The 26,310-nt window shown below is 34.7% G+C and overlaps 1 protein-coding gene across 1 annotated transcript in view; it reads left to right on the top strand.

Annotated features, from left to right (window-relative positions):
* Positions 1-26,310, top strand: part of LOC306867618 (E3 ubiquitin-protein ligase RNF123-like) — a 148,890-nt gene that overhangs the window by 69,131 nt on the left and 53,449 nt on the right. Inside the window, exons 33-35 of the mRNA XM_079413383.1 lie at positions 5,050-5,238; positions 10,332-10,407; positions 11,866-11,950. Of these exons, the coding sequence (XP_079269509.1) occupies positions 5,050-5,238; positions 10,332-10,407; positions 11,866-11,950 (350 nt within the window). The remainder of the gene's footprint in view (positions 1-5,049; positions 5,239-10,331; positions 10,408-11,865; positions 11,951-26,310) is intronic.

Below are 26,310 nucleotides of genomic sequence, written 5' to 3'. Positions count from 1 at the left end.
TGACTGTGTGAGTGACTGTGTGGATTGAGGCAGTGGGTGAGAGAGAGAAAGAGAGAGAGAGGGTCTGTTTTTTAAAATCTTTAAAAAATGCTTATAAATCATTAAAGATTTTGATAACACTTTATAATAAGGTCTCATTTCTTAACATTAGGAAATGCATTAACATGAACTAACAATGAAAAATATATTTTTACAGGATGTTAATTCTTCCATGATAGTATGAACTAACAAAGAAAATTTTTTTTTAAAGCATTTATTAATCTTTTTAATGTTAGAAAAATAGTCATGTTCAAAAGATAAACTTTAAAATTTAATAATATATTAACACATTTTGGAATTAATATTGATCAACATTAAATGGTATATAATTATTAATGATTATATATATATAATGATCGCTACAGACACCAAACTCGGTACATAAATTGTTCTTATTAATCCGGACAACTTTCTAATTTACAGTCATTAGCTACGACCAACAGGAAGTCGGCTATATTTATTTTAATGTGGGTTTTTTTTTAAAACGAGCTGTAAACAAATTCATACTCCTCCAAACAGAAACACAGAAATCACACCAAAACATTTTTTCTAGTGATGCCAAAATACTGAAGATGCTAAATTGCGGACGGATTTAGGATATCTTGAACGATGATTTAATGGCAATTTATTAAAGTTACAGTAAAAAAGAGAATTCTTTTTTTTTTTTTTTTTTTTTTAAGAGCAGCTTCCAAACACTTCATAAAAAATTACATACACAGAACAATACAGTCTGAGGATATGTGATTAATTTCATGAATTTACAATACACTATGCAGAGGAGAAAATTAAAAAACTATCAGAGCTGCTGCTGAGTGAGAGCTCCCTGTCACTGCTTCTGAGGGAGGGGTGGGGTGTGAGTGACTGTGTGAGTTCAGTGAGTGTGGAGGGGGAGAGAGAGAGAGAGAGAGAGGGTCTGTTTAAACTTCTCAATAAAATCCTTAAAAAATGCTTATAAAGCATTAAAGGTTTTGATAACACTTTATAATTAAGTCTCAATTGTTAACAGTAGGGAATGCATTAATTAATATGAACTAACAATGAAAAATATATTTTTTACAGCATGTTAATTCTTCATTGATAGTATGAACTTACAATGAGCTAACAATGAACATAATATTTTTAATATTAGAAAAATAGTCATGCTCAAAAGATAAAACTTTAAAATGTAATAATATATTAACTCATTTTGGAATTAATATTGATCACCATTAAATGGTATATAATTATTGTTGATGTTAACTAACAACAGTTAAATAATGTTGTTTTTTAACATTGGTTAATTCACAAATAACATTAAATATTAACAATATATTTTTTACTTTATTTGTGTTAGTAAAAATTATTCATGTTAGTTAATGGAAAAATAAATCATAAAAAAAATGCTTATAAATCATTAAAAGCTTTGGTAACTATAATAATTTCTCATTTGTTAGCATTAGTAAATGCATTAACTAACATCAACTACCAATGAAAAATATATTTTCACAGAATTTAAAGTTTTATATGTTGTTCTGTGTGTTGTGTTTCACAGAGTTGATGGTTTGGATTAACCCTTTAATTGCCGTATCCCTTAAAACCAAACTGCCAGAGGGTTACTGTATTGTGTGTGCTCGCTGGGCACCGTTTTATCGATGCCACCGGGGTGGCATATGCACTGGCGGCTTGGGCCCGTCATCGCTGCTCGCAGCTATATTTTCACATTGAAACAACATAAAGATAGTATATTTTAATTAAGTTTTTAATGGCATCTTTTTACAAAGTAGCCTATTATTAATGAAGCATTAATACCAATACTGCTACTGGTGACTCTATTAAATGCATTGTCCCTCAATTTTACGTATTAATTATAGCCATCCAACATTAAAGTATAATTGAAAGCCATTATTTTTAACATTTAATAGGCTCTGAAATATTAAATGATTTTAAAACAATCTTAAAAACCGCATATTTTGAAATAATTGTGTTTTTTTTTCCCACTGGCGCGGCTCGGTGTATGCGTTCGGCAGAACGCGCAGCCTTTCAAACTATTGATAGTTTTCAGTCACGTGACCGGCTCGAAGACTTGGAGGGCAAACCATCCATAGAACTGCTGCACAAGCGTGTCAATTTTTCATCTGTTTCCCAGACGCAAATATTTAGATCACCTCTCAAAAGAATAAAACAAAGGTATTTTTGAACAAAATACAAGTTTTGGCCATTTTCAATCCATATTAAGCACCCGCAGCATTATTTCAGTCATAAACAGTGCGACAAAACGTTGTAAAAACACTTAAAAGTGCCTTAATATATTTAAAACAGTAATATTAAAAGATCAAATTCAGTAATCACCACATTAATGATGCACAGTTTACACAGGCAAGCAGATGAGGCCGGGAACATAACTGTTCGGTGTTTTCCTTCTAATGCAGGACTGTCCAAACTCGGTCCTGGAGGGCCGGTGTCCTGCAGAGTTTAGTTCTAACTTGCCTCAACACACCTGCATGGAAGTTTCTAGTGTGCCTAGTAAGAGCGTGCTTCAGGTGTGTTTAATTAGGGTTGGAGCTAAACTCTGCAGGAGACCAGCCCTCCAGGACCAAGTTTGGACAGCCCTGTTCTAATGGTTTTCTACGGGAAGCCAATTAATGTGAAACTTTGCACATTGTGTTTATATTCTGGCTTCATCTTCTTGCCTGTACAAAATATACATCATCAATAAGGTGTCCACTGAATCTCGCCTTTTAATATCTGCATTTTACTGCATTATTATTTGATGCAATCTGCGTAAAAATAGCTGGCGGTCAGAGCAGCTAAGCTTCATTTTGCCCTCCAGGTGGGCGTTTGTTCCTATGAGTGTGTGACGTCACGTGAAAACCATCAATAGGCTACTTCACTGCACATTCCCAGACTCTATTATTTGATTCGCTCAAGTCGCTTATGACATAACAGCATCACGATGATCTTGTCTTCGGAAAAGATCATTGTATTCGCCTACGTCAGAAACAGTGAATCTCTTTAAAAACTGGCTGTTGTTTTCACTACATTGCATCGTTATATTTCATAAAAGTTTTACCCGCCAACTGGCTACTGACACTGTTACATGTACTCGCCAATGCTGATTTTTACTCGCATTTGGCGAGTGTTAATCTTAGGCCCTGTGGGTGAGTGTGTGTGTGTCACTGTTTTTATGTTGTTTGTTCTTTAATTTGAAGATTGCATTTGAAATTATTGCAGTCTAAAAGTATATTTAAAAACTTTAATGTTAGGTGAGATTAATCGCATTTAATCACGATTAATTTCCGAAAAATGTGCAATTAATTAGTTAACATTTTTTAATTGATTGACAGCACTAATTTCTTTTTGCTGCCTTTCTAGCACTGGTATTTCCTTCAGGAAATGCAAATGTAGTTTACCTTGAGCTCAATTCACCCCGTTAACAACTTCATTCAGCCGCACACTAATTTGAAAATTTGGACACCATGGAAAAAACCTTTTGTGGGAAGAGTAGCGCGCCCACCCCTCCCGTGGTAGGGTCATTACTAAACACAGGCTTTGGAGTCTCCGGGGAAGATACAGAAGAAAGTAAAACCTCCCTGATCTATAATGGTGGGGAATTAAGCCTCAGATGTAAAAGCACTTTCTCACCAGGCTTTCTCCTCTACTCTTAAATCAATGACTTTCAGGAGAGACGAAGCGCTGAAATTCTGCTTATTGCTGATTGGACTTTGATTCGTATGCTACTTTGCCTGGAGGTTTTGCTGGCTCTTAGGTGCGCCTTTCATCGGAGATGATCCACGAATTAGGAGCCGCTGGTCTCCAGGGGAGTTTGTGATGTGTTTACGGCCTCAGTCTCAGTGAGCGCTAAATTGAAATGAGGGTAAATGTAGAAAAGTGTCTGATGAAAATGTCTAAGCATCAAGACTCACAACAAATGTTTTATACCTAAAGAACTGAACGATAAAATGTTTTTGCTATTAGTTAGGCCTGGGTGATTAAATGGATTTATCGATGGTACACCTTCATCGATTACGTGCTCCATATAGCGCACGATAGTTTCACGCTCATTTCATTTAAAAGCGCATTAGTGACAATCAGACAGCCAAAAAGTTGTGACATTAGAACACATGAATGCTGAAATGAGTGCCATGCCTGCATGTGATGAGGAGATTGTGGATGAAAAAGGAATTTAGTCGAATTTAAAATAAAATTTGCATTCGAATTGTAGGTGTGCATCAGGGAGCCTTATTAAGATGCGGTGATACAAGTGTTGTTGTTGTGTTTTAATATTTTTGTTTGTTTGAAGCCACGAGATGCACTGCTGCTGCGTTTTTCATTCAAAATATTAGAGAAATCTAGAGCTCAATGCGGAGATGATCTTGGCTATGGTAAAACCAGAACACGTTCTGCACTTCTTTACAGACAGTCGTTATTTCATTGCAATGAATACAAATTTAACGCGGTGCATTATTTTGCTCATCACCCCCTCCTGTGGCCTCGGGAAACAAGCCAAAAGTTCTCTTACTTAATCTGCATATAAAATATACGAAAGGAGACATTTGTTTACATTTTTTTTGTTTGACTAAAATTTTTGTCGTTTGTCTTAATAAATCGGGTAAACTAAAAATACAGTGGTTAAATTGAAACCTTTTTTGCTCTGTTTAAAGAGGTTATAAAAAATGTCAATAATTTTCAGTACCTAATGATATGAAACATTATATTGTGATAATTCTTTTTAGATATATATCGCCCAACCCTACTAGCCATGCAATTGCGGAGTCATTTTGAGTGGTCCTTGGCATTTAGCCATACAGTTATTAGGGCGTTCTGGGTGGTTGCTGGGGTATTCTGGCTCCTTTGCCTTATTCATAAAAGCTCACGGCCTTATATATTGCTGTAACTCTAGTATGGATATGAATAAGTTGACTGTCATTGGGTCTTACTTTACCTAATTCCGTGCAACAAGACATACAGCCTCATATCGGCAGTTTCATGACCTCCCTGTGTCTCTTCATGTTTTAATTTCTTTCCTGTCAGATCCAACAGGCAGCTGAGCGGCCTGAAAGAAATTTTGTGGACACGCGGCAGTTAAAGGTGTGCGCGACCTGTTTTGACCTCTCTGTCAGTCTGCTACGGGTCCTGGAGATGACCATCACTCTAGTGCCAGAAATATTCCTGGACTGGACCCGCCCCTCCGCCGAGCTGCTGCTACGCCGATTGGCTCAGGTGAGCGTGATTGACAGCTGGGATGTGTTCTGAAGATGTTGTCGGAAAAACTTTCAGAACTTGCAAGTGCAAAGTGAATAAAATGAAATTTATTTTATGCTCACCATTAACATTTTTCTAAAGCAGTTTCATGCAGAACGCTGAGTTAATGATCCTGTTTGAAGCAATTTGCTATTAAACATTTGTGTTTATTTTCTCAGACTCTTGCAGTGCACAGCTTTTTTCGAAACCTAAATTATTAACAACACTGAGAAAATGTATGAATCTGCCTCAAAAGAGGGATATAACATGAAAAAAACTTATTTCGTCTTTTGAAATAAGAGGATAGTGTAGTATGTAGACATTTTACTATACTAGTCTACTGTCGGTGCAGACAATATGTCACAACCTTCCTCTACAGTCCAGCGTTATATTATTATGTTCCATTTTTATTATGATTAGTTTTTGTTTGTTTAATAAATTAAAGCTGCAGTTGGGATTTAGTTTTTGACAATTTTTGCATTGTACCTGATTTGCATTTATTCTTTTAATGAATTGGGTGCTTCAGAAATAGCCATTGTGTGAAAAACAAGACCATCAATGGAAACAATTTGTTCTTTGTGAATCCCCCAAAATGTTATTAAATTGGAGAATATTGCCAATTTACAGCATGAAGTATTAAAGCTCAGCAGTGCAAAGAATCTGTATTGGATGGAAGCTAATGGTTGGGGTTTATTGATCTATAAATGAAGTCATTTTATCAAACCATGGAAGTTATTACAAGGGTGATTGAGGGGAGGGCAGTCATTATTAGAAAAAAGGATGAAAGCTATTTGATGCTTTTCACCTCTATAGGCATTTTTTTTAAACGAGTGTTTGTTTATGGATAATGTATGTGGTGCTTTCCACAAATAGGGTACACTTTAGTCTCCTATTACTTAAAACCATTAAATGCACAAATCTCAAATTATTCATTTATTTATGTATGTATTCATTTTTTTTCTGACACTGACTGAAAAAACTCCCATAAATAATCTTGTTCTGTTTTCTTAATTTGACTGTACTTGTTCAACTATTAAAGTTATTAAAAAAATATCAAAAATATATAATTTTTCATTTATAGGAAATGTAACTTTATCAATAACTAAAATGTAACGTTGGGTGCCAAATTAGCTACTATTGACTGATAGTTGTTTTTAGGTTAAATCTGCAGTTTTTGCAACCCTGTTATCCATTCTGGCATATTTCCCCCCCTAAATTTTATTTAATATTGTAATTTAATATCTTAATCAGAATCAGAATGAGCTTTATTGCCAGGTATGTTTGCACATACGAGGAATTTGTTTTAGTGACAGTAGATCCACAGTGCGACAGAATGACAGCGACAGGACACAGATAATAATAATAATAATAATAAAAAAAAATATATATATAATAATGTACAAATATACAAAATGGACAATATGCAAAATAGCACAAACACAATATACAAAAGAGACTATTCAGTATGTACAGGTATGTTAGGTGCAAATTTGAAATGTAATAAGTATGTGTGTTAAATAAAAAATAAAAAGTATGATAGTGTTGTGTGTTTCATGTTTATTGTTAAGAGTTCAGATGTTCATGAGATGGATTGCTTGAGAGAAGAAACTGTTCCTATGTCTGGCTGTTCTGGTGCTCAGAGTTCTGTGGCATCGACCAGACGGTAACAGTTCAAAGAGGGAGTGTGCTGGATGTGAGGGGTCCAGAGTGATTTTACCAGCCCTTTTGCTCACTCTGGATGAGTACAGTTCTTGGAGATTGGGAAGGGTTGTACCAATGATTGCTCAGCAGTCCGGACTACCCTCCGTAGTCTTCTGAGGTCAGGTTTGGTAGCTGAGCTGAACCAGACAGTTATTGAAGTGCAGAGGATGGATTCAATGATGGCAGAGTAGAACTGTTTCAGCAGCTCCTGTGGCAGGATGAACTTCCTCAGCTGGCGAAGAAAGTACAGCCTCTGCTCGGCCTTTTTCACAATAGAGACAATGTGAATGTCCCACTTCAGGTCCTGAGAAATAGTGGTTCCCATGAACCTGAATGACTCCACTGCAGTCACAGTGCTATTCATGATGGTGAGTGGGGGGAGAGCAGGGGGGTTTCTCCTGAAGTCCACGATCATCTCCACAGTTTTGAGCTTGTTGAGCTCCTGGTTAAGACTGCACCATACAGCCAGCTCCTTAAACTCCTGTCTGTAAGCAGACTCGTCACCGTCCTGGATGAGGCCGATCAGTGTGGTGTCGTCTGCAAACTTAAGGAGCTTGACAGAGGGGTCTTTAGATGTGCAGTCGTTGGTGTAGAGGGAGAAGAGCAGTGGGGAGTGTACGCAGCCCTGAGGAGCTCCAGTGCTGATGGTGCAGGTGCTGGATGAGAATTTTCCCAGCCTCACTAGCTGCTGCCTGTCTGTCAGGAAGCTGTTGATCCACTGACAGACGGAGGTGGGCATGGAAAGCTGAGTTAGTTTGGGCAGGAGGAGGTCTGGAATGATAGTGTTAAAGGCAGAGCTGAAGTCCACAAACAGGATCCTCACATAAGTCCCTGGTCTGTCCAGGTGTTGCGGTGTGTCATCATCCACAGACCTGTTTGCTCTGTAGGCAAACTGCAGGGGGTCCAGTGATGTCCTTCAGATAAGCCAAAACCAGTTTTTCAAATGACTTCATGACCACAGACGTTAGAGCCACCGGTCTGTAGTCATTAAGTCCTGTTATCTTGGGTTTCTTTGGGACGGGGATGATGGTGGAGTGTTTGAAGCATGAGGGGACTTCACACAGCTCCAGTGATCTGCTGAAGATCTGTGTGAAGATGGGGGCCAGCTGGTCAGCACAGGATTTCAGACAGGCTGGTGTCACACCGCCTGGGCCTGGTGCCTTCCTTCTCTTGTTCTTTTTGAAGACCTGGCGCACGTCGTCATCTCTTATCTGCAGTGCAGGTGTGGGGGAGAGGGGGGTTGCAGGAGGTGTGAATGGTGTTTTTTCAAACCTACAATAGAACTCATTAAGATCGTCTGCCAGTTGTTGATTCTCCACAGTGCAGGGGGATGGTGTCTTGTAATTGGTGATGTCTTTCAGACCTTTCCACACTGAAGCCATGTCACTGGAAGAGAATTGGATCCTTAGCTTATCGGAATAATTCCTCTCTGAAAAAGTAAATGTAAAAAAGACAAGCAATGTAGGTATGTAAAATAGATTTAATATTGTTTATTTTATTTTGATGTATATGTAATGTTTACTGTTCAGAAATGATGAAATCACAAAAATCTGGGTTTTAATCTGTGTTTAGTCATGTCCAAAAGTTGTCAAAATCATATAAATGTAAAAAAGACAAGTGATATAGGTTTGTAAAATATTGTTTTGTTTTGACAGTTCAGTTTAGGCAAAATCTGCAGTTTTATCAACCCTGTTACCCATTCTTATGTATGTGTGTGTGTATATATATATATATATATATATATATATATATATATATATATATATATATATATATATATATATATATATATATATATATATATATATATATATATATATATATATATATATATATATATATATATAATTTTTTTATTTTTTTTTTGTTTTGATTTATATATTTTAATCTTACTGCAAAGAAATAATGAAATCACACAAATAAGGGTTTTAAACTGTATCCGTTAATGTCCAAAAGTTGGTAACAGGGTTGAAAAAAATGTGCAAACCATATAAAATTAGAACGCATATAATACTTAATTACTTTTATTAATTGTCCTTACGTCCTGAGGTTAATTATCATTTAACATTTTGCTATTTTCGGAAGATTATGTACCTACTTTTTCATCTTTGGATGCTATTTTGCACTCTATTCATGGAAAGTGCCATGCAAATGAGGAGCGGATAGGCTCCTGCATGTTTTCAAGGCCTCAATTATGGAGGAGAAGGCTTTGAAAATGTGTTCTCTGGTGGGTTTTTCTCACAGCACTTACGTGGGCTCTATTCCCAGCGGAGCGTCCATTCACCTGCGGCTTGTAATCAGGCTTTAACTGAAACACACCTGTGAGCACAGCAGGACTCCACACATCCTTGAGGAGCAGAACCTCCACCTCATGCATTGCATACTTATCCATTTACATTTGTTCCTGTCCCTGAAGGATTTATCTTATCTTTGAGTACAATTACATGCGATGCGCTATAGTAAACGGCAAAAATTGGCACCTGACGGCGTAGTACCTCTAAATTTAATTCTTGGGCGCATGATGCTGAGTCCAAATGGCATGCTAAAGGAGTGAAGGTAATAATTATTGTGGTCTGGTCACTTTGATTTATGGCCAGATGTGTTTGATTTGCTCACTGAAACCCTTTTAGCAGGTGACATCTGTTCATGTTAAAGAAAATCTCAACCCCCCCCCCCCCCCCCCAAATGGGAAAAAAAAAGTGATTTTTCATATATGCTTACCCTCATGTTGTACCGCATGTTTTTTTTTTTTTTTTTTTTTCTGTAGAACACAAAATAAGATTTTTTTATTTTTATTTTCCCATACAGTAAAAGTCACTGAGGTCTGTTGTTTTGTTATTTTGGACCCCATTGACTATTTTTATGTGGGCATTCTTCAAAATATTTTGTTTTGTGTTCTGCAGAAGAAAGCAAGCAGTACAGGTTTGAAATATAGTGTGCTTTGCATAAAGTTTAGTTTTTTATTTGCTATATAATGTTACTTTTTTGTTTTTTTATTTATTTATTTTATTTTTTGCTTTGCTTTGTGGTTTGTAATAGTGTTATGTTTTTTTTGTTGTTTTTTTTTTGTAATGTGTTTTTGGGTTGTTTGTTTTTTTTGTTTTTGCTTTGCTTTCCTTTTGTTATGTTTTTGCTTTGTTTTTTTATTTTGTTTTGCTTGGCTTTGCTTTGGTTTTGTTTGTTTGTAATATAATGTTATGTTTTTGTTTTGTGTTTTGCTTTGTTGTTTCTGCCTTGTTTTGTGTTTTTTTTGTTGTTGTTTTTTTACGTTTCCTTTAGTTAGGATAACATTCTCATGTGTTTTTTTTTTTGTTTGTTTTTTTTTATACTAAGTTCAGGTTTGACATTTGTATTTTATTGTCTTTCTGCAGCTCCTGAACCAGGTGTTAAATCGAGTCACGGCAGAAAGAAACCTCTTTGACAGGGTGGTCAACTTGCGCCTCCCAGGTAATTCTCATCAATTCCCTTCTTATGCAAAAAATATTCTTGAATGCAAATAGAAGCATTGAACATAAACTGCATGCTTTAGTGCACACTTGAGGATGCACTTGAATATGGTTATATTTCTGAAATGCTTAGTGTGCTGTGCTGAATTTAAACCTCTCAGGTATTTCGGTTCGTCCTTGATCTCGTCCCCCGTGAGCTGAAATATGGTTTGTTGTAACCTAACATTCGACTTTTCACATGTTCCTTTTATAGCACCTTGTTTCAAGTCCCAGAACAAATAAAAAGTAATTTGATATGCATTTTGCGACTTTCTTGACATCCTCTCTGAAGTTTGGAAAGTCAGTCTGTACACCCAGGGAATGATATGAGAAGAATAGGTCAAGAGATTACACGGCGAGTTAGTATGAAAACGTAATCCAATTCAGGAGGATACTGAGACTGTCATCAGGCCAATTTTTCAGCCTTGACATTGCAGAACGATAGATTTATTATGAATGAGTTTGGGTCATGTTGTTAGCCTGAACTTCACCCCTAGAAGGGCACACAGAAAAGCCTGACTTTCAATGCTTTTTAAAGTTGTTATCAGGTGACATATTGTGACCCAGGTCTCTTTGGTCTCAGTTTCTGTGACCTTCAATTCCACTCGAGTGCTGTTTAGTGACTTTAGTAGATTTAGTTTATTCACCACTTGATGAGTTTTCCCAGCCGTATTCATTTTTTATCATTACTTGGGGGTAGTTGATGGTCCGTCAGTGAAAATATGAGAAAATTGGTTATGAAAGCATTACGGTGTCCTTGGAAAAAAGTCAAATGAAGCAGCATTAGGCAAACTTTGTTTATTTCCAGCAAGAATACAGCTTGAACTCCATTGACCCGTGCTTCAGAAAACTGCTTTGCAGAAAGAAAGTTATCTAAATCTGAAATCACTTTAAATAGGCTTTTTTGGAGAGTAAATTTCTTCCTAACTAAATAACAAAATGACATCATGCAGACCCTTAGTTTTACTTAACCCAAATTGTTTAATAACTTAACATCAAAAACAGTTTTTGTTCATACCAGTGTATACATTTGTCAGAAAATATATAAAGGTGGAAAACGCTTTTTATAATTTTCCATTGTAAAATATTTTAAATGATGGTAAATTTGCTAAAACAAAAATGGAAAATTAGTTTGTGTTGTATTATATAAAATATAAATATGTATTTATATTAATTAAATATCTTGTTTTCATAAATGCTTATTTTTTTAGACCTTATAAGTAATATTAATACAAATAATATTAGTACTGTACCTATAGTATATATTTATTTACAGTCACAGTAGCTGTATATCATGTATTCTAAAACAACAGCAACAAAAACAAAAAACAAAAACAGATGTATTTGTATTATAAAGTAAAACGCATTCAGAAGTCATTTTCTGAACCACTAATAAAAGCATGTTTTATTTTGTTCGTAGGCCTGGAGAGTGTTGATCACTACCCCATCCTAGTGGCTGTTACAGGTATATTGGTGCGCATTCTGGTCGACTCCAATAAACAAGGGTGAGTTTATGCCTTTGTGTTTCATTATTTTCCCCTGTATAAAATGGGATTTCCACATTTATGCATGTTGCCGGGTTGAATTACTGACGTAGACTGAGAAAATGTGCATTAAGTTAATATACAGTCATACCTCCCAGCCCTGCATCGTAGTGTCACACAAACCAAGCTTCTGTTTTAATTGATTCTGTCTGGATCCGGTCAGTGGGACTCCACGACTTGTGTTTCTGGTTCAAGAGGCGTTTCCTTTTCAAAGAGCACATTTGTTCTGAGGAAATGGGCACACGGCGGAGGTTTGTGTGTGTTGGCATGAGTCCCGTGTGACTTTGGTCTGAGCTCCAGGAGCAATCGACAGTTAATTGCATGCTCTGCTGCCTGAGGGGAATCTGACAGCCGCTGCGTCCCTGTTGTGTGTCTGTGGGCCGAGAAAAGGGTCAGAGCAACAGGATTCAGGACAGAACCTGTCCTGTGGGGAAGTGAAATCTAATAACGAGCTCCTGTTGAAAGAAATGAGACTTCTGAGAGAGCAAAGAAAAGACAAACTGAGTCTCCAATTCATCACCATCGCTCTGGCTCTCAGAAGTGTTTTTTTTTTTTTTTTTGTGGCCTTTGAAATTTTGTTTCTACTGTAAGCTTTAGCTTTGTGGCAATTTTGTGCTTAGTCTATAGCATTTTTTTCAAGATATTTGCAAACAAAATGTACACTACCATATCAAATTAACTAAATTATTACTTTTAATCAGCAAGGCCACATTAAATTGGTCAATAATGTTACACAATATTACAGCTTCAAATAAATGCTGTTTATTTGGGGGGGGGGGGGGGGGGGGGGATGTTTATGAGTTCATTTGCAAAAACAGTTCACTCCATTTTTTTTAACAATTCTCAGAAATCATGTTTTTTCCTTCTGCATTCCAATTAATCTCAATCAAACTGCAGTTGGGTTACTTTGACTGGGTTAAAAAAAAAAAAAAAAAAACCCCAGCTAACTAACACAATAAAACACAATAAAAACATAACAAAAAAAAAACATGATTTTTGAAAATTTTCAAAAACAGAGTTATCTGTTTTTGCAAATAAACTTCATATATTAACAGATTATTTAATTTTTTTGCAACATTTTTAATCTAGGGCCATTATTCCTCAACCCCAAAACATTTTGAATGTAACAGGGTTGACAATAAACCTGTTTTTAGACTTGCTCAATGTTTATTCATATTTTTGTCTTAAATTTAAATACAGGTATGTGAATTACTTCATGGCACACAGAAATGTGTGACGTTATTTATTCAAATTAAATTCAATATTTACTGTGACAGGGTTGAAATAATATAGCACTGTAGGTTTAGTATTACTGATAAATAATTATTTAGCAATTTTATATAATTTTTGGTGTTCTCATACTAGCTCTTATACTTTGGGTCTGAGATGGGAAAATATTCAAACAAATCAAAACAATAAAAATAAAATGTATAAACTAATAACATGGACACCTTTTTAGCATCAAAATATTAGTTAAATTTACATTTGCTTAAGTTTATTTATTTATTGCTGCCTTTTTTGTTTTGTTTTTGTTCTATTATGTTTTGTTTAGATTTTCTTCATTATGTTCTGTTTTGAGTTTGTTTTTGGTTGGTTCAGTAATTCATTGATTAATGAATTTAGTTATTTATTAAGTAATGTTTCATAGTTATGATGAGTAGTAAGGTGTTTACAATTATTATAATTATTTTATAAGTATTGTGTAATTTAGGTTCACTTCCTATATTCATTATATTCCTACTTGTTATTGTATACTATTTATTATATTTAGTCTTGTAGTGTGCTACATTATTTTAAATGCATTTTTATAGTATAAATAACTGGTAAATGTATTTTAGTGTAAATATATATGTAGTCTTTCAATAAACAAGGTCCCAAAAACCCTTTGTATAATAGTTATGAAAGAATAAAATGTTATTTATAATTGTTTTAGATTGAATATCATGTCAATTGCTCATGTGCAATATGGTGTAATATAATATAGTACAGTATACACTATATAAATATTATGATACAATATACATTGTCATAATTCAGCAATACTTTTTTCTACAGAGGGATTTAACTGAAATAAAACTAAATATATAAGTACAGTTTGCACTATTAATGTTCTAATTTTTATGGAGAATGTATTGTACCTATCTACATTTTCTGCCTTGTTTGTTGACCTGGTTATTATTTAAATTATATAAAAAAAATCTATATGTAAAAAAAAAAAAAAAAAAAAAAAATATATATATATATATATATATATATATATATATATATATATATATATATATATATATATATATATATATATATATATATATATATATATATATATATTAGGGGTGGCACGGTACACAGATGTCACGGTTCGGTACAATTTCGGTACAACAGGGAAAAAAAAGACATCTACTTTGCTCAGTTTCTTTTATTTTGATGTGAAAATACTAAATATTATTACATGTTATATATATAAAATCTGTTTTGTTTTCATTGTGAGTGTACACAAATAAAAGCAGACCTTTAACTACAAGCAACAGCACAAATAAAAATACAATAGAGTAAAGATACAAATAAAATAATCAGTGATTTTCAGGGGGTTTTTTAGGTACAGAAATTGAAGTACGATTAAAGTAATCAAAGGTAAAACAGCATTGCATATTTGACTGTATAAATTAAAGATTACTCTTTATTAAAGTTACAAAAGCGATTCAATCAAGAGCAGTGAGTGATTTCTTTGTTGTTGCTGTTTATTTAATATTAACTGTCACTTTAAGAGAAAGCACTGATACTGTACGCCCAGCCGGCTATGTCTGCTATAGGATACTTACCAAGACGGGCATTTTGACAGAATTTTGTGTGAATTTATCCATTAAAACACAATACTTCAGAGAGAGCTTCATATTTGCGCGCGTTCTGAGGCGCAGGTTTGTGCGCTTCTGATGAGCGCACGCACAAATCTTCTCACTGCGCGCGCGAGCTCGCGTCCTCTGGCTCTTAAATATTTGAGCTGGCAAAGCTTACATGACTTTAGTCTAAACACCGATATCAACGTGTGCTGTTCAGGTCTCACCTGTGCGCGCGCTATCAGCACCGGGTGATGACGGAATAAATGCTCATATTCCAGCATACGCACTCGCATTGAACAAGAGTGAATGATTTGTCCACTTATTATTTTTTTTTTCTTTCTCATCGCTGTTGTTATAATGTACTGGGAAGCCAGAATGCGCATCCATTAACAGAAACATACATTAGCCGAACCCTATTTGTTTTACGTGTTATTTATAACAAACCACATGCGTTGTCAGAATTCAGTTGAACCGCGGTCCTAGCGCGTGCCGAACCGTGTGTGGAGAACCGTGCGGTTCGGTTTTTTTCCGCGAACCGTGCCACCCCTAATATATATATATATATATATATATATATATATATATATATATATATATATATATATATATATATACATATATACATATATATATATATATACATATATACATATATACATATATACATATATACATATATATATATATATATATATATATATATATATATATATATATATACACATTTCTCACCTTACTTGTATGGACACATTTAATTGCATAATTATTGATTGATTATTATTTCATGTAATATTTAAACGTTTTCTTCTATATTTAATTTTGTCAGTTATATCGCTCCTTAATTTTTTTTGTTAGTGACTTATGTAATATGAATCTTAAGAGATCTTTGCAGTTTTTCTGTTGTTGCCCACAGCAACTGCACCAATTACCCAGAATTCTGTGGTGCTCTCTTATCTTCTCAAGATGGCCTAGCTTAACATGCTGTGATAAGACCTGACCTTTCTCTTTGAATGTCACCAGGCTTCTTCTGCTTGTTTTATAAGGTCGCACTAAGCCTGTACATGCACTGGACACAGACATTGAGTTTGTCAGGTCACTTCTATTTACAGGTGAAAACGAGAGATTGTATCTTGAGAAGATGACCTTTATGCACTTGAAAAAACTGCAACACCTCAGTAAAAGCTAAGGCCAAAAACAACCGTCCTCACTGATTTCTGTGAGCGTTTAGAAGTGTGCAACATGTCTGTTGGTTTTCATCTTATTTGTTCTCGACTCGCTAATGGTTTGTTCTGACTTGAAAGCCAGACAGTTCCTTGATAATCCGGTTTGTTGGTAGAGATCATATGTTCAGATATATTGCATTACTATTTGCATCGCTTTATGGCCAGAAAACTAGGTTTGGGAACAGTTAAAATGAACGAGTCAAAAACAAAGAAAAACTCTTTTTGAATCAGTTTAATGACTCGTTTGTTGGGTTTTTCATGCATTCGCTGAACTGCCTTTCATTTTGAATGAATTATTTTTAAAGAAAAAAACAAAAGTATTATTTTTGATTGATGTATTTACATTGTCAACTGTCAATTGGTGTGTTTATTACCTGTTATTGTTATTTTTATTTTTATTTGGACCAATTTTTGTCAGAATTAAGGACTGTTACGTAAAGTTACTTACCTTTTCCAACCCTTTTTTTTTTACTTTTTTGTTGTTGTTGCAGTCGTTTTGTTGCTTTGTTTTTTTTTCCCCCTTTTTTGTTGCATTGTTTTGTTGCTTAGATTTTTGTTGTTGTTGTCTTGCACTCGTTTGTTTTGTGTTGTTGCTTTTTGTTGTTTTGTTTTGTTGGAATTAAGGACTGTCAAGTAATATTCCTTACCATTCCCATCCCTTGCTTTTTTCTATTTGTTTAGTTTAGTTTCTTTTCTTTTTTCTTTTTCCACTTTGTTGTGTTGCTTTCTTTTTGTTTAGTTTTGTTGCTTTGTTTTATTTTGGCGCTCTGTGTTTTTTTTTTATTATGACTCAGAAGATCAGAAAAACTGCATGTATGATAGTTACTAAATAATAAAACGTTATTTGTAATTGTTTTAGATTGGATATCATGGATTTTATTTTTAAACCTAAAAATCTAAAGGGTAGAAAATTGCCTCTGAACCACCTCTGCTATCATCAGATGGTAAATGGGGAGCAAACTGAACTGCTGCTAAATTTGGCATATTATATCCGGCACAAATTTGCTAATGAGAAAATAATTGGTGTGACACCTGGCACCTTCCCTTTTCCTGACTTCCTACAGAAATCTACACTTGCTCGGGGTGTGGGGCAGTTGTCGTGGTACTTTATTCTATCCTATTGAAACATTCAGCTTAAATGTGGACTGAGCTAATTTACTTCATTTGTATGCATGTCTTGCATGTTTTGATATGCAAGTGTGCAATTTGTAGTTTTTTTTTTTGGTCCACAAATTTGATTTCAAGCATAGAAAATCAAGCTTGAAATTAAAAGCAACCATTCGGAATGACTTAAGGTTACTTGTCCCTGAACATTATGCAATTTATTTAGTGCGGAGTTCTCTGCAAATGCTAATGCAATTCAAGCTGCAATGTTTGATTCACAAACTAAAAGCTTTACTTTTATATTCTGTATTTCCTCACATGGTACCATCTCTAAAGATTGGCTAATGCCAGAGGAACATTTTTAATTGGTTGTCACTTTTCAGATGTTGACATACAGTAGTACTCTTCAGTGAGGCAACAAGCCACATAAGGCTGTGCATTTTTTGTGATTTTATACAAAATTTATTTTGTACGAGTCTCTCTGTTATATCTATTATGATATTTTGCTAGCTAACAAATTAACTGATGCTCTTACACGCTGGCATTTGTAGCTATAAGACAAATCTAGTGTTCCTTTGGGAGTGAATGACATCAGATTTACTAGTATAATTAAATATTTCACTTATGCAATTAACAATGGACGTTGTTTTGATTGCGATTTTCTGCTAGACGCTCTCAATTTAGCATCAGTGTAATGGAGGGACCATTAAATGCATGACTGTATGGGAAATGGGAAACACGTGTTAGATCTTGTGTATAACAGTGCCAGCTTTGGCACAGTCCAGCCTTGGGATCCTTAATTCATGTCCAGTTAGCTTTTCACATCTCCTCTGAACTTCCCCAGACTGCCTACAATTCTCCACAGGAACCAAAGAGCTTTGTGGGACCTCTGCCAAGTTCCTCGGGTGTGGTTCATACAGCCATCTTATAGCTTTTAGTGTACAAACCACATTGAGCCTCACCAACAAAGAAACCTAGATTGCTTATAGGTGTATTGAAAAATGTCCTTTGTGCATACACTGAAAGTCAGTGGACTCCAACATTTGACCTCCTGAGAGGTCCAAGTTGTTCTCCAGTTTTGCTCATCATCTTGGAGTTAAAAAGCGAAGAAAAATATGATGACATTTCATAGAAAAGAATTGCACTAATGAGCTCCTCATTGTATCCTGTCCTTTAGAGGTCACTTAAAACTGTTCTCTTGAGGTCATAAAACATCCCAGGGCACTTAACTTAAAGAGTAAGGGGTGTTACCTTGGTTTCGACCTTGGTCTTTGGGATAAATGTCCCCCGAAGGTCCATTAAGACCCTTCTTAATAATCTCCCCAATGTGAATTACTTCTCTGAGATCATCTTCTGTCCGCTCTCATGTAGAATAATGGTGATAGACTGCTGCAGTATTGTTCAGAGGTGGAGGGCAGTGGAAGTTCTTCAACAAGGGCTAAACTGCTACCTTTTTTCTAAAAGTTCTGTGGTTGTACCATAGTAGCGTTATAACATGATAAAACCATGGTAAATATTTGTTTTTGGTGTCACGTGTAGCACTGGAAATTAATTTACTTCAGAAAGCATGGTGTTACACCATGTCTACACCGGACGCGAGCGGCGCGACAAAATACAATAGAACCCATTTATGACGTATTGGCACAAATTTCAAATGATTTTCAATTGTCACATCCAGTGAAGACAGTGTAAGGGTATGAATGCATTTTTCTTTTCTTTTTTTGCGTTGAAAAGCAATTTATTTTATTTTTTTTATATATACAATAGTTAGTGCTTTGCCGATTATGTGTTTTGGCTTTGTCAGTGTCCGTTTTGTGCACGCGATATGGATAAGCTACAAGAAGTTAACATGTCAGCAGCAGTGTGGCACTTCATTATGACCAAAAATCATGCTAGAGTAGCGATATGTAACATTTTTTGGGCTAAAATATCATGGGGTGTCTCGTTAAAGAATTTAACCACCTGTGAATGCAACACCCTGAGCAATAGACCAAGTTCAATTACCAGTCACCAAAATTAAATTACCGAAAATTTATTTTAGTTTCTTTGTTTTGGTAAAAAGAAGAAATAAATAAATAATCTTTGCGTAATATTAGTTTAGATTGTTAGGGATTATGTAAATATTCTTAGAAAATATTGATGCATTATTGTGAGAAAGAAGAATTATGCAATATTGATATCTGATTTTAACATACTTTGTCAAATGTTAGCCATCGCTCAGTTAGCCTAAACGGTAGTAAAAGCAACAAATATAATATATTTTTTATTTTAAAAGTAGATGCCATGAACACTGTACCATGTGTGGAAGCCCATAATTTGTAATTGCATAATTTTGACCTTTTGTCTTGTAAATGCGAGATATAAACTTAAAATTACGAGATTATAAATTTAGAATTTTTCTCGCAAATCTTTTACGTTATCATCATTTAAAAAAAAAAAAATCATCCACAAAACTCTCAAAATTCAGACTTTTCTTTCTCGAATTTTGAGTTTATACAGTATCTCATGATATCTTGCGTTATCACGGTTAGCAGTTTTGCAATTTTTTACTTTTTTTTAACTTTTTCTAACAAGAAAAAAAGTCTGAATTGTGAGGTAAATAGTCATAATTACATACTTTTACCCTGTGGCAGAAACAAGCTTCCATAGTAATGTGCTAGACAGACATATTTGACCACTGTGTCTCGTACATGTTCACATTTTTACAAATACAATTCATAAGGAGCACAGGGGAATGCAAAAAGATGCTAAATGATTAGCCTGTTTAATACCACCGTGCTTGCATGTTAGCCCAAATTACTTCAGAGAACATCATGATATTACTGTGATGTATTAGCATGATGCTAGCATGGTATTGTATCCCAAAAAACACGATGGTACTTTTTTAGCATGAATTCCTACACCATTAATCAAGCTGCTAATATAATGAAATTCCAATAAACTGATGCTAATGTTCAGCCTGAAAATAAAGCACATGACAGATAAAAAGGCATTAGCCTTATTAGCATCATTTCATATAGTATAGCCTTTGTGTGGCGACTGTGTTTGTTTTGACAGTCTCGCATTGAGCACAAATTCGTTAGCGGCTCATTCATATGCGGGGCTTGATGAAGCGGAGCCAAAAGTGTGTCATTTTGCCACTTTTTAATTAGCCCATTTCTCCTTTAGCCCACTGACAAAAGCTAAGAGAGTACAAAGCAAAGCAGCATTAACGCTGGCGTCACCCTCCATTAACTGAAGTGTCAGACATGTTCTTCTCTGCAGCTGGCACTACAGAAGAAACAAAGCCAAAAAGGGTTTCCTTAGACAACGCTAGTGGTTTCGTTAGTTACTTAGTATGTTTGCTATTTGAGAAGATAATGAACTAAATGGCTATATTGATTTTCTTTGAAGTTTGATAGACTGTACAGATTGTGATGTTTATGTCAGGATTAATGATACAACAAAATAATGGCAAAAAAAGACTGATAGCTAATGAATCAATGGCTGTATCAGTCTTTTATCAAAGTGTGAAACACTATACAGAATGTGATTGTATGTCAGGATTAGGCCCCGATCACACCAATCGCGTTTTTTAGTTCTGAAAACGCACTGCCTTTTTTGGTGACTATTAAATGAGAGCAGTGCGCTGTGGGCGGAGCTTAGGTGGAGGCATAAAGATTCCACGCTAGCTGGGAAGTCTGTTTAGCTTGTTTTTTTAATAATAACTGGAGAAATCCTGATTTTACCTGCATATGTAAGGTATAGCTACACTGTCCGGGACCACGATTGTTATTTGAAAAGGTTAATGTAAACGGACTAAACCAGATCGGCCGACCAGCACACGCTTTTACTCAAAGCATGGACGATCTGACAGGATTCCCTCCGGTTGAGTGACTCACATCTAACCTGTGTAGTTAAGACAGACTCACAGTGTCTATCTAGTCATGAAGATATATATTTCAATTTCAGCAGGCAACTATATTTACAGCTACATTATTATTCCAAGCCACAATTAATCACAACAATGTATACAATTACAAATGATTAAGCATATAAATCATCAGTTTGTTGTTTTACACGCATGCACACAGACATTATTTCATGCACGACATAGTGAGATGCATAAGAAATATTTAGACGAGCCCATACCAACAAAAGACAATACTTTATTTAACCTTTTCTGATCAGTGTGCGCTACAAATGCGAACATTTTTGATGATCGTTTCTGTCCAGTCCGCTCATTTTATCTCATTTAACCGCAGCTGTCGTCGGTCTTTTGTCTGGGATGCCTTAAAATGTCAAATTGGAGCCTCTACAACATCGATTCAGGCACCCAACATCACAACAAGATGATATTTTAAGCTCCTTATGTAGCTGAATCTGCGCCGGTTTGAATGGGCCGCCTCCAGTTTTCGCTTTGTTTAGCCTCCAGCTAGCGCTGTGACATAATTGTGACGTCGGCCCTAAAAGGGTCTATAGCGTGAGCGCTCTAATATCTTTGCTGTTAAGTAAACTGTCATATTAACAAAAACCTTAAAAAACACCGCTCCGGGTAAAACCCGCGACAGACACCACACGTTTCTCATCCATTATTGCAGTCACTGGACTTTCTAAGCAACGGTAAACTTTCGTCACCACAGCGGAAGGCTGGCCTCTCCGTGGCAAAAATAATATTTAAGCTATCGAAAACTTTTATTAGCCATTTTGCTAATGTTTGGTAATTAGCAAATGATGGCTTAAAACAGCATACATGACGAATCGCTATGTTTTAGGTGAACATCTCTTTAAGCTCAACTGTGAAGGTTCTCTTGGAGAACTGTGGAGTTTGACCGGCGTAAAACAACAGTGAGCTGCAGCGTCAGTGTGATGCATTCATTCTGAGAACGCATACATACGCCTCCCCAATCTCTTGTGGAAGAGAAAATCAATTTAGATAATTCCCTTCCATTATTGTTGGCTAAAAGGCATCAGATACAGCTTGCAGTGCTGTACTAATTAGATTGTGACACAGTGTAATTGGCTTTAGCAGCTTTAGGGGAAGGAATGGACTGTGAGGAGGAGGGGAACATTTCACCCTCACTTTTCAACACCGCGAGCAGGACGTGCTGATAACCTCCTGACCACCGATTCAGTCACTGCTGATTGTTCTCCCTGTCTAATGAATCACTTTAACAGAAAGTACCATGGTATTTCTTTTACTTAGTCTCAGAGTTTTGGCATGCTATCATTGTAGTACCATCCTTTTTGGACTTGAACCATAGTATTGTCTTGTTTCTGGATGTGCCATGATAAAGAATGATTTTTGGGTATGTCACAATGGTAAATCCATGCTTTTGGTACATGTACAGCGATTATTTATATATACATTTTTTTGTTTACCATGGTAATACAATGGTTTTTATGGTACCGTGGTAAATCCATGTTTTTTGAATATACAGTGATTATACCATGTTTTTTTGTTGCGTTTTTGATGGTAAATCGATGCTTTATGAACATATACCATAACTGTACCATACTTTGTGGATTTACCATGATACGACAATGATTTTAGACATTGTACCATGCTAAATTTATGCTTTGTGAACATTGTACAGTGATTATACCATGATTTTGGAATTTACCATGATAATAAAATGTTTTTAGACATGATACCTCAGTAAATCCATGCTAGAACATATACAGTGATTATACCATGTTTTTTTGATTTACCATGATAATGCAATTTTGTTTTTTTATTTTACCATGATAATACAGTGTTTTTTTATACATGGTACCATAGTAAATCCATGCTTTATGAACATCTACAGTGATTATACTATGTTTTTTTGGATTTACCATAGTAAATACATGCTTTATGAACATACACAATAATTATACTGTTTTTGTTTTTTAGGGGGGAGGGGGATTTTCCATGATAAAACAATGTTTTTGAAAATGTACAGTGATTATACAATGTTTTTTTTTAAATATATATACCACATTGTTTTTGTTGTTTTTGTTTGTTTATATATATATATATATATATATATATATAAGTACCCCGGTAAATCCATACTTTTTGAACATAAACCACCATAAATACATCGGGGTTTTTTTAATGGCAATAGCTCTATTATGTAAATGCAATGTTTACTATGCTAATCATTCAGTACATCTGCATTAATTTATGCTGCTTTCATATTAATTTATTTTATATTTTGTATGGATCATTTTAACAAAAGGACTAATAGCTTACTTGTTATTTGAGTTAACATACAGTCTTCAGGCAATTAATTGCAAATTAATTAGTCAACTACAAATACATTGCCACCATTTATAACCTAAAATGTTGTTAGATATGATGCCAACAGCGTGATGAGCGACTTCTGACTTCACTTTATTTCAGAATATGAGTCACAACACAAAGTCGGTCCTAATATTCCTGCTCTCAGAAGATCATTAATTCCTCAAAAGCCAGCACATAATTCAAAGTGGCTTCAGATCTTAAAACAATCCCATCAGTTTGACGGCGCAGAGCTCAGAAGTTCTGCTGGGCTCGACTGATTCAGCTTTTAATGTTGACTGTTTCAGTCTAATCCTTCAGCATTGATTACATTTCAAATGGAATCGTATATCACGCTTAATGTCATCCATAAAGACTTTTTTTTTTTTTTTTTTTTTTTTTAATAAAATATTACTCCCGATTAAAATAAAATGTGATTTACACTATTTTGTGACTGCTATTATTGAGGTGATATGTTTTAGCTTACTCTTTTGCGTTATTACATTCTGAAGCCTCTGACACCAAGTCATAAAGTAGCTGTGATGGTTTAGATGAAGATTTGGGCCACGTCGTGATTCGTGAATGCCGCAGTTGTTAATTCTTACTGTGTTTGATGCAGTTTTCAGGATTGATGTGTACTGTGACAATTCATCAGCATTGATTCTTCCTGCTGTTGCAAACACTCTTCTTAAGTGCTGGATGATTGTGCGACTTTAGACATCTGCAGCCACATCGTCCCTTCCTGATACACTCCCTGCTTCACATTTAACCTCACGCACTGCCTCTGTATTTGAACATCTTCATTTACGATTCATTATTTTCTTCATCTTATTATTAATTAATGCATTAAAACAACACATATGTCTTGGAATATATGACCCAAATCTGAATTTTCACCGTATATTGCCATCTGAACAAGTAAGTAACAAGTCTGCCACGTTTGTTCTGCCCAACTGAGGAAAAAAGCATTACAATAAATTGCGCTATCAGTGGTGATTATATCTAAAGATCAGTTAGCTCATATCCCATCTAACTGTGTAAGGCATTATCATTGTTATACTTAGTTCTCAAATTATTAATGTTAACAACATCAGCATTGTGTGACTGAGTATAGCATTATCGTGTAGATTTAAATTTTTGTACAGTCTAATATCTAATTGTCATACCATTCAAATTTCATATTAAGAAATTATTTTAATCCAAAAAGCAAATTAATCTTCCTTCAAACTGGTTCTATTTAAAATACAAAAACTTGTGTAATCCTACGTTGGCTATCTGTAATCAGAAGCACATATAAAACTGGAATATAATTTAATTTCATTCACATGTGTTTCATAAACACACAATCCTGTCTGGATTACAATCCGCCATCAAAATGATAAATTTAATTATTCTAGCTGCTGTGAGAAAAGGCTATAGACGATTCTCCACCTACAGGATCCTCACATGCGATAGTCTACTAGCCAGGACAACTTCTTTATGTTTACAGACGTGACGTAATGATGCGGCAGCATGCTCGAATTTCCAGCAGAAACCTACCAGTACCACTCAAATTAGAAAACATTATTATAAACTAACCGTTGTGAATCGGGCTAAAGTAAGGCAGTAGTTTTGAACACTGACTGGTTATGTACTTATGTACTCAAACATTGATTTCGGATCATTTTTAACCAAAAAAAGTTACGGACTGCAGCTTGAATGTTGAATTTTTTTTTGCTTCTTAATAGCTTTGTGGAAACCATTACATATATTTTAGGACCCTTTTATAAACAAAGTTGAAAAGAACAGCATTTATTTTAATCAAAAACTTTTGCAACATTATATGTTTTTACTATTATTTTTTATTAATTTACCATTTACCATTTTTTTTTGGTGTTGTGTTTTGTGTTGTGTTGTTGTTGTTTACTTGTGTTTTTGTTGTTTTGTTTTGTGTTTTGTGTTGTGTTTTGTTTATTTGTGTTGTGTTGTTTTATTGTTCAGTTGGGTTTTGTGTTGTTTTGTTTTGTTGTGGTGTTTATTTGTGTTGTTTAGTTGTGTTTTGTTTTGCGTTTTGTTTTGTTGTTTAGTTGTGTTTTGTTTTGTTGTGTTGTTTATTTGTGTTGTTTAGTTGTGTTTAGTTGTGTTTTGTTGTTTAGTTGTGTTTTGTGTTGTGTTGTGTTGTTGTGTTGTTTATTTGTGTTGTTTAGTTGTGTTTTATTGTTTAGTTGTGTTTTGTGTTTTATTGTTTAGTTGTGTTTTGTGTCATGTTGTTTTTTGTTGTTTTGTTTTGTGTGGTTTTATTTTGTTTAGTTGTTTTGTTTTGTTTTTTAGTTGTGATTTATTTTGTGTTGTTTATTTGTGTTTTGTTTTGTTTGGAGTTGCATTACATTTTCCACACAAATATTAAGTAGCGAAAACTGTTTTTAGCATTGATGATAATAATAAATGTTTCTTGAGCAACATATTAGAATGATTTCTGAAGGATCATGTAACACTGAAGACCGGAGTAATGATGCTGAAAATATAGCTTTGATCACAGGAATAAATTACATTTTACGATATATTGCAGTAGAAAACTATTATTTTAAATTGTAATGTTTCACATTATTGCTTTTTTTATTTTTATTTTTTCGTTTCTTTTTAAATAAATACTAGCATTCTTTGTGAGTTTCAAAGACTTTCAAAGAAAAAAAAAAAAACTAACTTTGCCTGGTAGTATAAATCAAAATAAATAAATAAAAATTGTTTAAAAAATATGAAAAAGAAATGTACATTATATTCAGAAAAAAAAACGGTAGGCTATTAGTGTTGAGCCTCTAACGGTCTCAAACTGACAAGTATTGAGTCAGACATCAAAGCTTTGACATGAGCAGTGCTGAATCTTCAACTGTCGTATTAGGTGTGTGCACTGACTTAGGTTCAGGAGTCCTTCAG

The sequence above is a fragment of the Barbus barbus genome (assembly GCF_936440315.1).
Source record: "Barbus barbus genome assembly, chromosome: 49".
Lineage (NCBI taxonomy): Eukaryota > Metazoa > Chordata > Actinopteri > Cypriniformes > Cyprinidae > Barbus > Barbus barbus.
This window is presented reverse-complemented; position numbering and strand designations above follow the sequence as displayed.